This window comes from Erithacus rubecula, assembly GCF_903797595.1.
Source record: "Erithacus rubecula genome assembly, chromosome: 10".
NCBI classification, from domain to species: domain Eukaryota; kingdom Metazoa; phylum Chordata; class Aves; order Passeriformes; family Muscicapidae; genus Erithacus; species Erithacus rubecula.
In genome coordinates, this window is record NC_136662.1 from 16,126,610 (window position 1) to 16,140,410 (window position 13,801).

The following is a 13,801-nucleotide window of genomic DNA, read 5'->3' on the forward strand; positions in this document are numbered from 1 at the left end:
AAGTTATAATTGTTTGAGTTCTTTATGTCCCTCTACCACTTACAATTACCTTGGTCACACCTTTTGTTCTTTCCTGTTAATTTTGTTTGGAAAGACTATTGTTACAAACTATATGTAGTGTTGTCAGGCAGCGGATCACTGTATTTGATAAACAGTGGGAATACTTAATCAGTCAATGTGTGACATTTTAATTGTATTTTTCACTAACTTTGACAGTAATCACACCCTGGACAAACCCACTATAATCAGGAGTGAATCATACATTCTGTAAAATTCTTAACAATCTCTTATTGCAAGGGTAATGGTCCCATCATACAGATTTTTCTTAGGCTTCTATCTAGACCATATCCAATACTTATATCAATTTTTGCAGTGCGACTCACATCCTTATTGCCAGGTCATAAGAGTTAGGTCGCTCTGCCCTGGTTTGTATTAAGCATCATCCCTGTGTTATATTTGTATCCTTTGTGAGAAATGATGAAAAAGTGAAACAAATAGTGTATGTGGTTAAATGGAGCTCTCAGGCTGCTAATAGAGCTGTCTGCTTAGAGCACAGATTGACAGCACCATTCCAGGTTACTTAGTCCCAGGTCTCCAGTGGTGATAAAATGTGACAGAAAGAAAATGCAAGGGCTGTTGGAATTCCAGGTCATGCCTGTCCTAATTTTGATGCTGAGTAACTGTAACTGTAGCATATCTATTTTAGTTTCTATGTTGTGTATCTATTACTGGCTTTATTGCCAGTAATAGAAGTGTGAAAACTGAATGCTAATACTTTAAGCATATACCTATGTGAAAATGAGAAACGTAGATATATTTAATGTAAAGATTTGTGTCAAAAGAGATGCTTCACAAGAAAATACTTGCATTTCTCCACGGGGATTGTTCAGGATGCCTTTTTAAAATCCTACTGGAGAGGTTAGAAGCCTGTTCAGTTTTTGAACATCTTGTTGCAGTTACTTTGTATATCTACTCATAGGACATATGTCTCTTCTAACTAATGACAGGAAATTAAGCAGGATGCATCAGTTTATTTTCCTGTATAACCATTACCTGCTGCTGGTGAAAATAAATCTGGATCAGAGATTTAGGACTCTAGTATTCAGTTCTTCAATTATGGCTTATCATTTTCAATTTAATCCTTATATAATGTCATTAGTGCACCTGCTTTTAAGCTTAATCTAGAGATATATTTCCCACAGGGAAAATGATCTTTAATTGTCTGCTTTTAAGTAGTGTTTTAGTTCATTCTTCACCAAAGGAAGAGAATTGAAATATTTAGTTCAATTTGTAGGTCACAGCACTGTTATGCATGGCAGTGCTGCTATATAAGCATAGGCACAGTTTCCCTTTCCTGGCTCCAGATCTGGTGTTGAATGCAGATCTGTTTTCTGTTAACAGAAAATGTGAATCACGGTGTCAGCTCAGGCTGAAATGCCATTTATACATGGGCATATTTTAGAGAGGTTTGAAATCTTAAGGGAAACCCTAAAAGCACCAGAATGCAGGTAGCTGGTGTTCATAAGGCAGAAAGTGGAAAAATTCAACTCAATAGGTGTATAGTACATTAGTCTTAGAAGACTTTTTTTTTCTTTTTTGCACTGTAATAGCTCTGCAGATCAGAGGTACCACCTTCCAGCTGTTTCTACAGACTTCATCTCTTCCATTAAGACCAAACAGAGCTAATCTCAATTCCTTCTGGTACTTCTGTCTGCACAGGTGCATCCCATCTAAATCATCTGTGTTATCTGTGCCTTTACTTTTTGAACTGTACACAACTCTAAAATAATGCTACATCCCTCTTTAGAGCCTAAACCCCTCCTTAGAGATAAAGGATTGTACTATAATGTGACAGGTTTGTAACTGATATAGGAACCTTTTGGGATAAAAGATCTTGATAAGAAAGGAGAAAGTACTAACTATTGCAAGTATTCCTTTTGCTTTAGCTGTATGAGCAGCTAGGCACGGTACAAAACAATCCTCTCTTTTATGATTGTTAGAAAAAACACTTCTCATGCTTAGGTTTTTGATTCACACTGTAGGGGTTTTTTTAAGTCGAGGAGTGTAAGTTTTGACATTAAATGTCAAAATGCTGGTCTGGAAAGTAGCTAAGTAAGAGGTTGAGTCAGTTTCATTTGCCCCAAATTCCTCCTTTTGATATTTAATATTCTGTCACCAGGGAATAAGTAATAGGAGCTGAGTGCCTTTAAGTAACTTCTTTTAAAACTGGCATGCATTCTACATCTTCAGACATTAAAGTTGATAGTTTCTAGATGGGTACTGATGGAGTAATTTATTTCATCTAATGTTTTTTAGGTTCCTTTTTCATGTGGTGGCACTAAAAACCCCCAGAGTAATTCTTTCTAACTCTTAGAATCCTCTTTTTACAGCAATTAATTGCTTTCTCTCTCCTGCACCAGGACAGTACTTCTAGACTTGTTTGGTTTTTTTTCTAAGAAGTTGATTTATGTCAAGCATGGACCTTTTGAGTCTTGGACCTGTGCAGAATTACTTCCTTGCTTAGTCTCACACACTGTTGGAAGTTTTATAATATTTTTGCTCTCTGGTCCTCAGTCTTCAGAATTGTAATAGCCTTTCTTTCTTTTTTACTGTTGCTGTCAGTCTCACCTGTTTATTTGATTGGGGTTTTATGGTAAGAGCTATTTCCTGGTGCATTTTTACCAAAGTATTGCACTGTTTGCTGGATTCAACCTGTTAGGGGAGAAGAACTCCAGCAGTGGGAGGCTATGATACAGAGATATAAGTAATTGGAAACATCATAGATAATTTAGTGCAAAAGAATGAATTCCAGGCAAAGTTTTTTCAATGAGGATTATTTAAATAACAGCCAAGGAATGTTTTTAAAAATATACCATTTTTTCACTGTAGTCATCAAGTAGACGGCAACATCCTTTAAATAAACATCTTTTCAAACCTTCAACTTTCATGACATCTCATGAACCTCCAGTTTATATGGATGAAGATGATGACAGATGCAGTTTTCACAGCCATATGGATACTGCAGCTGAAGAGGAAGTATCGGTATGTCATCTAAATCAGTCAGAATGTCTTGCTTGCTGTCACTTTAACCTTGTTTAGTGTTAAGAGGATAAGGCATCTTCACCATTAGATACCATCAAGTATTAAATCATGATAAGGTTTATGAGCCAGTGTGATGTTTATGAATTAAATACATCATTAATATAGCAGCTTCCAACAGCAAAGAATTTAGACTAAATCAGAAAGGAAGTCTGTAAGTCAAACAGTTTTGTCCTGAAATATCTCGAAGAAGTTTTAGCTGTGTATTTTTAGTAAGTGATCTGGCATGAGAGAGGTTTGAAAATCATGTAGATGATATAGTTGGGATTCTGGTTAAATATGTGTTTTAGAAAGGTTACATAGAGCCCTGGTAAAATTCAAATGCTATTGCATCACTGTCTTTTTTAATCTTCTACTGGCTGAATTAATTACAAATTTTGTAAAATCCACTTCAAAGTGTGAACTAACAGAGTGAATTGTCAATCAACAAGCATATTTATGTATTCTTAGAGGCAAATTCTAGTAGACATCCTAACCCAGTGAGTTGCTACATCATGGAGTGTGCTACTTTCCTAATTTATCACATGCAATAATACAACAAGAATTTAGACATATGTTCCCATTTCCATAACAGAATCATAGAGGGACTATATCCTACTGCTTGGGAGCTGGGCAAATTCACAGCTGGTGTGAATCACTGTGGTTTTCCTGTTTTCCTTACACTGAAGAACCTGACTAGTTAGTTCTATGGGTTTTTTGTGAGCCTAGTGACATCTTGTGTGTGAAAACCTTGTTGCATAACACAAGTATTTAGGCCACCCACTATAAGTCCATTCGTTTTCTTTACTGACTTTTTTACCTGCATTGCACACACTTCCTTAATTATTACATTTACTTATCTATTTACCAGTCTTAAATGCCATCTTTGCTCATGTTCAGCATTCTCTCTTTGATGGTCTTTCAGCTCATCCACAGACATTCTTGATAACTTTGCATATTCCAATAAGAATCTTAAAATGCATGGAAAGCAAAATGCATGTTAGAAGAGATGCAATAGAGCTGATTTTGAGCTAACATGCTTTTGTTCTGTATTGTTTTTAAATATATATTTTCTGATTGTTCTGAACAGTTTTCTGAGACATTTTGGTTTTGCTCTAACTGCAGTTAATGTGGGCACCATAAATCAATTGGGATTTATTTTATTAGGACAGAAGTTTCAGTTTCACATTTTTGTAGTGATATTGGTGATCATGTGCCACACATGCACACAGAGATATTTTTTTTTTAATTTGACATAATCTTTTCTTCTTACTCTTTCACTAGAGTAACATTTCCAGATTGTTTTCAGTGAGGTAGAAAGAACAAGGCAGCTTAATTACCAAAAAGATCCTCACAATCAGTGCAAAAGAATAGCAGTTTGGAAGCAAAGAGGGATTGTAAACTATGTTCAAAGTGAATGTACAGGATTCTGTTCTACTGTTAAAAGTCAGATCTTAGTGACAGTTGCTGACTTGGAGAAAAATACTTTGTGTCATTTAGAAGAAAAGCAGTGTAGCAGGAAAATCAGGTTTTCTTTGATTTCACAGTAGAACTATCACATGCTTTTCCTGTGTAAAGACAGACAAATTTGCCTGATTATTACCAGTCATAACTATTCTTGAAAATTGTATTTTTGTATAAACGAGTTGTTTTCAAGTGAAGACCCACTATTCCTAACAGAGTTCATTTACTTTACAGTTACAATTTCTTAGTTTTGTGAGTAGTCTAATTATTCTAGGACACAGCTATTTACTATACCAGAATGAATTTTCCACACAGGGAGCTATTAAAGCATTCTTTATTCAGTATATAGTTATTTTGTGAAAGGCAGTTTTTCTCAGAAAAACTTGTGAGATTTGCATGTAGTGTGAATCTTTGTTTTATATTAAAGAGAATGTAGCTTATCACTACACAACTGAATTGTGTCATTTAACCATAACTTTTCTGCTAGTTTGCACTCTAGTCCTTTATGTAGGTTCATAATTGCAATTAAATAATTGATAAGGCCTTTCAGAAATGTGGTAAAGCCTCTTTCTCTCATTTTCTTTAATAAACTTACTAAATAATACAGAATCTTCAGTCTTCACAGATTCATAAAAAGAAATGGAAATTACACATTCAGGCTACACTAGAAGAATTTTAATCACTATCTTATAGTTGTTTTCCCTACCTGAAGGTTCCTGTCAGTGTAGGATGTGAAAACTGCTCTACATCAGTAAAGACTTGTCATTCTTGAAAACAGGTGACATCTACCAACTGCAGCTGCTACAATAAAATCATTACCTTGAAATGAGCATCTGAACTAGAATTAGAACTTCTGTCCTTTCATGACAGATCCTCAACCTTTGCTGAAGGAAACTGCATGAGAAAAAATACAACCTGCACGTCTTTGAAAAAGAGAGAATCATTTCTTGTACCTCTCTGGCAAAGATGTTTGCACTATCCTGTAGGGAGACAAACTGCTTAATAATTTATGAAAAATTAGCAGTCTGTTTTTCTAAGCTGTTAAGAGAGAGTAAAGGGATAAAGGGAGCTGGATAACTCTGAAAGTTCTACTCTTTCAGTCATGGCCTGGTGCTTCTGCTTGCATTTTATTCTTACCAGTAAAGATGAGAAGTTAATATTGGATATGAGTGTTATAGTTTTAAAAATATTTTTCCAGTATGCTAGAATAATGCCTTCATTTTCTTAAACACTATTAATCATACATAGTGATTTATGGAGCAAATACATATCTTGCTAGTTACTGTATTTCTAGAGTAAAAATATTTTTCTGGGTTTTTGTTGCTTGAACAGGATGAAGAAAGTATTCCAGTAACATATCGGGACTTGCCCGAATACAAAGAACTGTTAGAGTTTAAAAAATTGAAGAAACAGAAGCTCCAGCAGATGCATGCAGAAAGTGGGTTTGTGCAGCACGTGGGATTTAAGGTGAGTGCAAGAGATGTTCTTCTGTTGCTCAGTGAAATGTAGAAGTTTTCCAAGAGAACGTGGTTTGAATTTCCTGAAAAGATTTTGTTTAATATAGCGAGTTTGGTTCCTTTGTTCTTGTTCATGGAGTCTGTTTTCTCTCATTTTCTTCAAGAAAAACAGCCCACATAATTCACTTTCTAGCCTAGCTCAGATTTCACTGAATGCTGATGTTAAATGCAAATTAATAAACATTCTGTCCTTTCTTACCACATTATGAAAATACAGCTTGTATTAGAGCCTTGTTAAGTCATGATAGAATTCCATTTGACACTACATTCTGTTTTGGCAGTGATTCATTAGTTAGCATTTTCTGATTATAAATTTGGAGTAATTTTGCCTCCACCTGAGGCCAAAGTAGGGTCAGAGATTTTGGATAAGAGTAATAGATTAATATTTTTTTTGTTTCGTAGCAACTTTACAATCTTATCAAGTGATAACTCACAGAAGTTGAGGCAAGGACATAAAACAATTTTTTTTTTTTTAAATAAGAAGATAACATTTAAAGTCATGTGTTGTTCCAGTAACAACCATTAATAGGTAACATGAAAGAAAGGGTATTCTTGAAATTTTTTCTGGCTTGCAGGGTATTTTGTGTCTAACTCATTATTGTTTGGAACGGGTGGGGTTTTTTAGTGTTATGGAGATAAATTTATTTTCTAATATCCATTTACATAAGAATGCAAGGATAGTTCAAGGTTCAATTCAAATAGATTGTAAAAATATGACAGCCTTGTCAGTTGATACTGACAGATTTAATCTGTTATACCACCAAGGTGCTTCTTACTTTTGTTTGGTTTTAATTGGCATACTATGTTTGGTGTTTCATTTTGTGGGGATTTTTTAAATGAGTGTTTTCTTCCCCCCAAAATTTGAAACTTTAATTAGACCAGACTTTAACAACTGCTTTTTCTACATAAAATTATTCTGAGAAGTAAATTGGCATTATGCAGTGTCAAGCATTTGAATTTTGAAAGTTTCTTTGCATTTGAGTTTGATTGTATTATGCATTATAGTAAGCTGTGAAATCAGGTGATTATGGACTGTTTCCCCTCAGGAAATTTAGTCTGTGGGTTGGATAGACCTCACCTAATAAGCAACCATTGAGAGCAGTTTGGGTTCTGCACAGCCTTTGGCCTCATTTACTCCATATTATTCAACCTGTGCTTTGAATATTGAATTATTGAAGCCCTTGTGGGATTTTTATGGCTTTCACTGCTACAATATCCGAGCAATTTGCAAACACTTCTTTTCTTCATTACGAAACGAAAGGCATGGTATTATTTCTGTGTCACAGGGCAGAGGGGAGCTGGAACACACAGATTAAAGTCAAGGCTTTCCACTGTCTTGCTTCTCAAATTCTGGTAACTGGAGCCAGTTTTTCAGTTCTAGCATTATTCTGAACTTAATATTTTCAAAGAACAGCTCTTGGTATGCTTAGTTCCTCGTTATCAGCCCTCACACTTGGAAAGGCACCTGTGGGCAGAGGGGTGCAGCTGTGGCAGAGCTGTGTGTAAGGTGTTTGTAACCCTCAGTGCCTTAGTGGTGGCAGGAGCAGCTGCTCTGCCAGTGGCTTTCACAGATGCTGAGATAGAACTTCAGGTTCTGATAGATGGATAGAGGATGAGCTATGGGAGCACAAGCTTGTTTCCCTCATTTCCTTTTCCTTTCCAATCCTGTCTCTGCAGCACTTTTCATAATTTAGGTTTTTGAAAAGCTCTCCTTGCCTGCAAGTCCCATTTTCTTGATTTCTTTTTTTTTTAATCAAATATTTTTGCATTCCTGCCCCTCTTCTATGCCTCTGTGAATTTTTAATCTAGTCTTTCATGTTTTGTTTTCACTTTGTTTTTCTTCATGCCACACTCTTGCACTTGGGATTAGTTATTATCTTCTTGTTCAGTTTTGGTTCCAGACCTCTGTTTCCTTCTCTCAACATGTATATTCCCCTTCCATCCTGATCATCTGTGTTTTAGTCCAGCCCACCCACGATGTGTTACTACATTTCCTGAGTGGGAAAGGGCATCAGAGTGCCCTGTTGTGCCCCGATCCACAGCCCCTCAACAAGCTCATGTCTTACTGCTTCCTTCTGCCGTGGAAAGGCTGGCATTCCATGAGGCTGGACTTGTGTCAAACATCACATCCTGTGTCACAGCACTTCTCAGAGCCACCTGAGGATAAGCAGTGCCTGCAGGCAGGGCTGGGCTGCTTTTCTCCAGCAGAATAATGCCAAGGTGGAGCATCTGGGGAGTGGGAAGCAAGCAAAAGCTTGATGGATCCTCAGGGCTCTGGAGGGCCTCTCCTGGAGAATGAGAATTTCCCTATCCACGAATACAGTGTGGTCTGTGGTGAGGAGCATGCAGCTGTGTGGGCTGGAGTAGCACAGGGCACACAGAGGTTTCCACATGAGCTGGGATGCACTGTCAGCAAGGGAAGTGCCTCCAGCTGCTGTTTTCTCAGTGCTCTTGCTCTGCTCCACAGTGTGATAACTGCGGGATTGAACCTATCCAGGGTGTTCGGTGGCACTGCCAAGACTGCCCTCCAGAAATGTCCTTGGATTTCTGTGATTCGTGTTCTGACTGGTGAGCAGCCTGTGCTTCTACTTGTTGTTTGTCATTAGAGTGAATTGCTATGTAGGGTGGAAATCTTTGCTCCAGCACAGGGCACGTATCCTGTGTTGTGAAGTGAAAGATAATTTAGCATCTCTTTGTGGGAGATACGTTTTGTAAGCAGATTCTGGATGTGTAATTTTTTTAATACAGTGGACAGATAGGTTTGGTACAGTTAAATAGAGGGGGGAATTAGACTTTATGAATGAATTGCTATCCAGTTTGATATAAATCTGTTCATATGATAACTGTTTCTGAAAGTTAAAGAAAATATTTGACTTTTAAACTGTTATCTTTTTCTTTCCCTTGCAGTCTGCATGAAACAGAGATTCATAAGGAAGATCACCAGTTAGAACCTATTTACAGAGCAGAGACATTTTTAGACAGAGACTACTGCATGTCCCAGGGCACCAGTTACAATTATCTTGACCCAAACTACTTTCCAGCAAATAGATGACATGGGAAGCAGATCTACCATCTTGGGTTTACTATCCTCTTTGAAAAATAACAATGGCACCATTGTTAATTCTGTGCACATTTTGGAAAGACTCTGCTTTCCCTGAAATGTCACTCACAGCATGACAGCTTCCTGGGTGTACTTGTCAAACTACAGCTTTGAGCTGTCATGGTTCTAGATCACTGAACAGCAGCTGAACATTCCTAGTGTGCAGAAGGTTTCACTGGGAGATTTTCTTTCACCACGTTAGTCACTTTTAGGTGGTGAATCTAAACAAAAGAAACACATACAAAAGGGTGAGCCAGAAATGAGAGCACACATTAAAGATAGAGTAAATTCCAAAGGCTTTGAAGAACTTGGTTATAATGAGATCCAGAGGAGATGAAGTATTTCTATAAAAACAGTTTAGTAGCTTGCAGTTTTGTTGTGAAATAGTTTTCAGCACAGTAACTGACTTCTTTAGGCAAGGTTTTAACCAATGACAGTGTTTGCTTCTAGGCTGTACTCTAAAAATACTCACTGTCTCGGCGATGGTTGGCTGCGGGCCTTTATTAAATCGGAGCTGCTTAATCATGTTGACCTTCAATTTTTAAAATTTTTTTTTAAAACCACAATGAACTTTATTTACCAACAGTGAAGCACTACAGGGGGCAACTGTGGCTTCCTTAACCAGCTCATGTTGTGTGAATGTTATAAAATTGTCACTCAGATATATTTTTTAAATGTAATGTTATATAAGATGATCATGTGATGTGTACAAAATATGGTGAAAAGTGCCAGTGCTAGTAACTGTGTAAAGTCTCTAATACTCAACATTTACTCCTTTAAAATAAAATACACAGCCTTCTGCCTCTGTATTTGGAGTTGTTAGTGCAACTCATCAAAGAAAACTGCCTAATATAAATCATATATATGGTAATAATTTTTCCTCTTTTGTAGTCTGCACAAGATCCATGAAAGATTGTATTTTTATTACTATTTAAACAGTGATTAAATTTAGCCTGAGCAGTGAGCAAGGGTTCACATGCATTCTTTTATACTGCTGGATTTTGTTGTGCATCATTTAAAACATTTTGTATGTTTCTTCTTATCTGTGTATACAGTATGTTCTTAAATAATGTTCAATTGTCAGGAGAACTGTGAGAAATAAACTATGTGGATACAGTCTGTTTATATATAGAATGCTTGCTGTGACTTCCTTTCTGTGTAGTTCTGACTCTTTAATCAAATGGAAAGTGTTTCCAGGCCTTTGGATGGGTCCCGCAGCCCCGGGCTGGGGCAGTCTGGCCCTGGCAGGATTAGCATTCCAGTTCTCTCCTTCCTCACTCACAGACTTCTTGGTCAGATCACAGAAGATCCAGATTTTAGTAGCCTTGGTACAGTGTATACCATTGTCTGAGAAGCTTTGTAATTATTGTGACATATTTTACTTAATATATTTTTTATTGAAATGTATAGCTTGTGATTCAGAAACACTTGATTATTTTATAACTGTAATAGAATTCCAGTTGCTTTGAAACTAGAATACTCAGAGCACTTAGCTAGAAAACAAACAAATTAGACTTTAAAAGATGGCAATAGGAAGGATAATTGGCTGGCTGCACCTAGAAACTTTAATTATAAATTGGTCAGTATTTTTGCAGTAACTTTAGGTGTAGCTATTTTTTGCTTCAGAAAAAAGAATTTAGGCATTTAAACTATTTAGAAAGTAATACGGTACAGTTACTAAAACACTGAGAAAGTATCATATGTAAACATATCTCATGTATCTCATATACTTGGATAAATTTAATAAACCTGAAAAAAACCACAACACAAAATTCACATGATGTATTTTAGTTGTGATTGGAAAAGATACTGCTCTGAGAGGCTTTCTAAGACCATAAAAATATGCTTTCCACATAATTCATGGTCTTCATAAGAAACTAAAGTTGGTGAAGGTGTATTTTCAGGAAGAGGATCTGTGGTAACATTTATTTTCTGTTTATATCCTGAAAAAAATCATGGGAATAAAATAAGTAAATTAGAGAAAATACTCAGTCATCAGTTTAGGATAGCTTGGAAAAAAGAAAATATCTTGGTACCCTTGGAACAAGGTTGGAAACCAAGGGATAATTTCAAGTCTGAATCACCCAAGAAAGAAGTGTCTTGGATTAGTCCTATTTTATTGAATATGTATAAATATTAATGTTTCCCTGTGCATGCATATACAGCTGTTTCTCCTGCATACATTATGAATGTATGCAAATAGGTATCTAATGCACATACACCAAACCAAGCATGGGATTTTGGTTTTTCCACAGAAAAGACAGAAGTAGAAAAGAAAAATTAAACTGAAAGTGTGTGGTAAATAATTTTTGTAATTTGATTTTAAAAACCCCAACAAAATAGCAGCTGCTTGTTGCCTTTGTTCCCATCCTGCACAAGTATGAGACTCCTCACTTTATAACTTCTACTGTAATTTAAATATCCTAGAAAATGCTCCAGAAAACCCACCCAGATGAATTTGCAACTTGATGGTAACTGCAGAGTATTCTACTTTTGAAAAGAAGCGCCTCCAGCAGCAGCTGCTGGTGTGTGTGGCCAGAGCTGCCCTCTGGAGCTGGTGTGGTCCTGCAGGAGCTGCTGCTGCTGCTCAATGGCACTGGCTGGAGCTGGACAAGCACTTCCTAGAGCACCAGAGGTAAAATGTAGGCTATAGAAGGACCCAGGAAAGAAGGAACATCCAGGATATGAAGGATAAGAACATACGTAAAACAGACCCTATAAAATAATTGAATAAATGAATCTACAGGGCAAATGCTAAGGAAGAAAAGGAAACAGAAGAATCTGCCCTGATTGGAAAAAGGACATATTCTGTAAGCATGCTGATTTGAGCTATATCTTCAAGTCATGTACTGTGCTTTGAAAAGGATTAAACCCACATATACTGTAACAGAAATCATTACTCCTCATTTTTGTACGTTTTATTTGTATTATGTCTTCATTACAAGAAAGGTAACTTTAAAAATGCAAATCTGCTGCATAAAGTACACTTTTGACAGTACAAGCAATCATGCAACCCACTTTCACTGTGAATTCATCCAGAAGTTCCAGTAAGAGGAAGCAGTTACTTTACAGGAATGTCAAACAAGCTTTTATTTAGCTGTCAGTGTTACCAAAAAAACTCCACAATATTTTAGTTAACCTAACAGAAATACAATAGCACTTCTACAGACTTTTTTTTGCAGATTACACATAAATGGCTTACTAAAGGTGCAAGCAACATGAATCAAATAATCCCTGACATTTTCCTTTTTTTCGGTTTCCCACCCCACCACACCCTCCCAAGTTTTGGCAATGCCAGTACAAGACAACAGATGATGATCTGAATTTTGCATGTGAAACACTTGAAAGATGACATGAGATGTTCTGGCTCATAACCAACTTCACATATGGACTGTAATAGCTATAGCACAACTGCTTTTAATAATGGATCATTACTGGATTGCATTTAACTATACAATACAATAATCATTCTCAGCTCACAAAACTGGGAAGTCAGTTATAAAATCATAACATTCCTAGCAGAAGACAAGACTGTGTCAAAAATGGTGTCTGCTCCCCAGTAATGGATTGACAGACTTCCACAACATTCAACTGTATCTTCAATTAATTTCTCTCCTTGCAACACTGTTTTGGGGATGTGTGAAAAGTTTTTTTAACTTGCAGCTTGACTAATTCCACCTCTCTTAGAGCTGCATGTTACAGAGAACAGGTTTCTGTCACTAAAGCCCAAGAACAAGCTAAGTGACACCACAAAAATTAATACTGTTAATAAAAGGAAAAGAATAATGGGAAACTTGTATGCAATAACCCTAATGTCAGTCTGCTGGACAGTGACTGGGGTGGGTGGAGAGCTCCCTGCTGGCCTGGCACTGTCCCGTTTCCCATGGAATGTGTGTAACCATGAAATACAAAACCAGAGCTGCTGCTCACCTTGCTGCTTTTAGCCTGTTAAGAGCAAACACCCAAGAAAACAAAATACAGTTCTTAGAGTGGGGTTAGCATACAGACCACTTTCTGTTGAGTGTACTGTCAGAACAAAGGTTTCATCGAGAGTAACGCCACATGCACAGATTCCAGATACCTCTCAAGGGGGCAGCACTGCTTTGACCAGCAAATCATGGCTGTGGGGTGCACGTGGGTGAGGCTGTGTACACACCTGACACACCACTACTGCATTTCTGGTGAAAAAGAAAATGCTGCCTCTTCCTTTTTCAGAAAAGAGTCAATTGTCTTGCAGATTTCCAGGAAAACATCCTCCTGTGTTCCTTCTGCATCAACCTGTGAAACAGGGAAAAAATCAGTTTTAAGTTACAAAGAATTACCTCAGAATCTAAACACTGGCACAAAAAAGTGGTCTAATATGAAATGAAAGTTGTTCTGCTTCATGGTATAAGCATTCTAATGTAGAGGAACAGCTTCAACAAACCAGATTGCTCATTTTGTTTCAACAGATTTCTGTAAGAAGGTCCTGCAGGCTCGATTGTCTGTAGCAAAGTACATTAGTCAAGTGAGGGAGCTTAAACTCTTAAGTACTCACTCATGTTTTAAAGTTCCACCTTTGATACAGAAGAGTTGCCAAGGGCTCTTTGCCCATCACTCCAACCTGTCAAGGTCCTTCTGAAGGGCTGCACAGCACTCTGGG

At 37.0% G+C, this 13,801-nt stretch overlaps 2 protein-coding genes across 4 annotated transcripts in view; one reads left to right on the forward strand and one right to left on the reverse strand.

The window, feature by feature from the left end:
* Window positions 1-10,284, forward strand: part of ZZZ3 (zinc finger ZZ-type containing 3) — a 56,541-nt gene extending 46,257 nt beyond the window's left edge. For all 3 annotated transcript variants that reach the window (XM_079313354.1, XM_079313356.1, XM_079313355.1), the window contains exons 10-13: window positions 2,890-3,042; window positions 5,875-6,009; window positions 8,527-8,627; window positions 8,967-10,284. In XM_079313354.1, the coding sequence (XP_079169480.1) occupies window positions 2,890-3,042; window positions 5,875-6,009; window positions 8,527-8,627; window positions 8,967-9,111 (534 nt within the window). In that variant the 3' untranslated portion in view covers window positions 9,112-10,284. The remainder of the gene's footprint in view (window positions 1-2,889; window positions 3,043-5,874; window positions 6,010-8,526; window positions 8,628-8,966) is intronic.
* Window positions 10,159-13,801, reverse strand: part of AK5 (adenylate kinase 5) — an 83,051-nt gene continuing 79,408 nt past the window's right edge. The window contains exon 14 of the mRNA XM_079313357.1: window positions 10,159-13,437. Coding sequence (XP_079169483.1) covers window positions 13,327-13,437 — 111 coding nt within the window. The 3' untranslated portion in view covers window positions 10,159-13,326. The remainder of the gene's footprint in view (window positions 13,438-13,801) is intronic.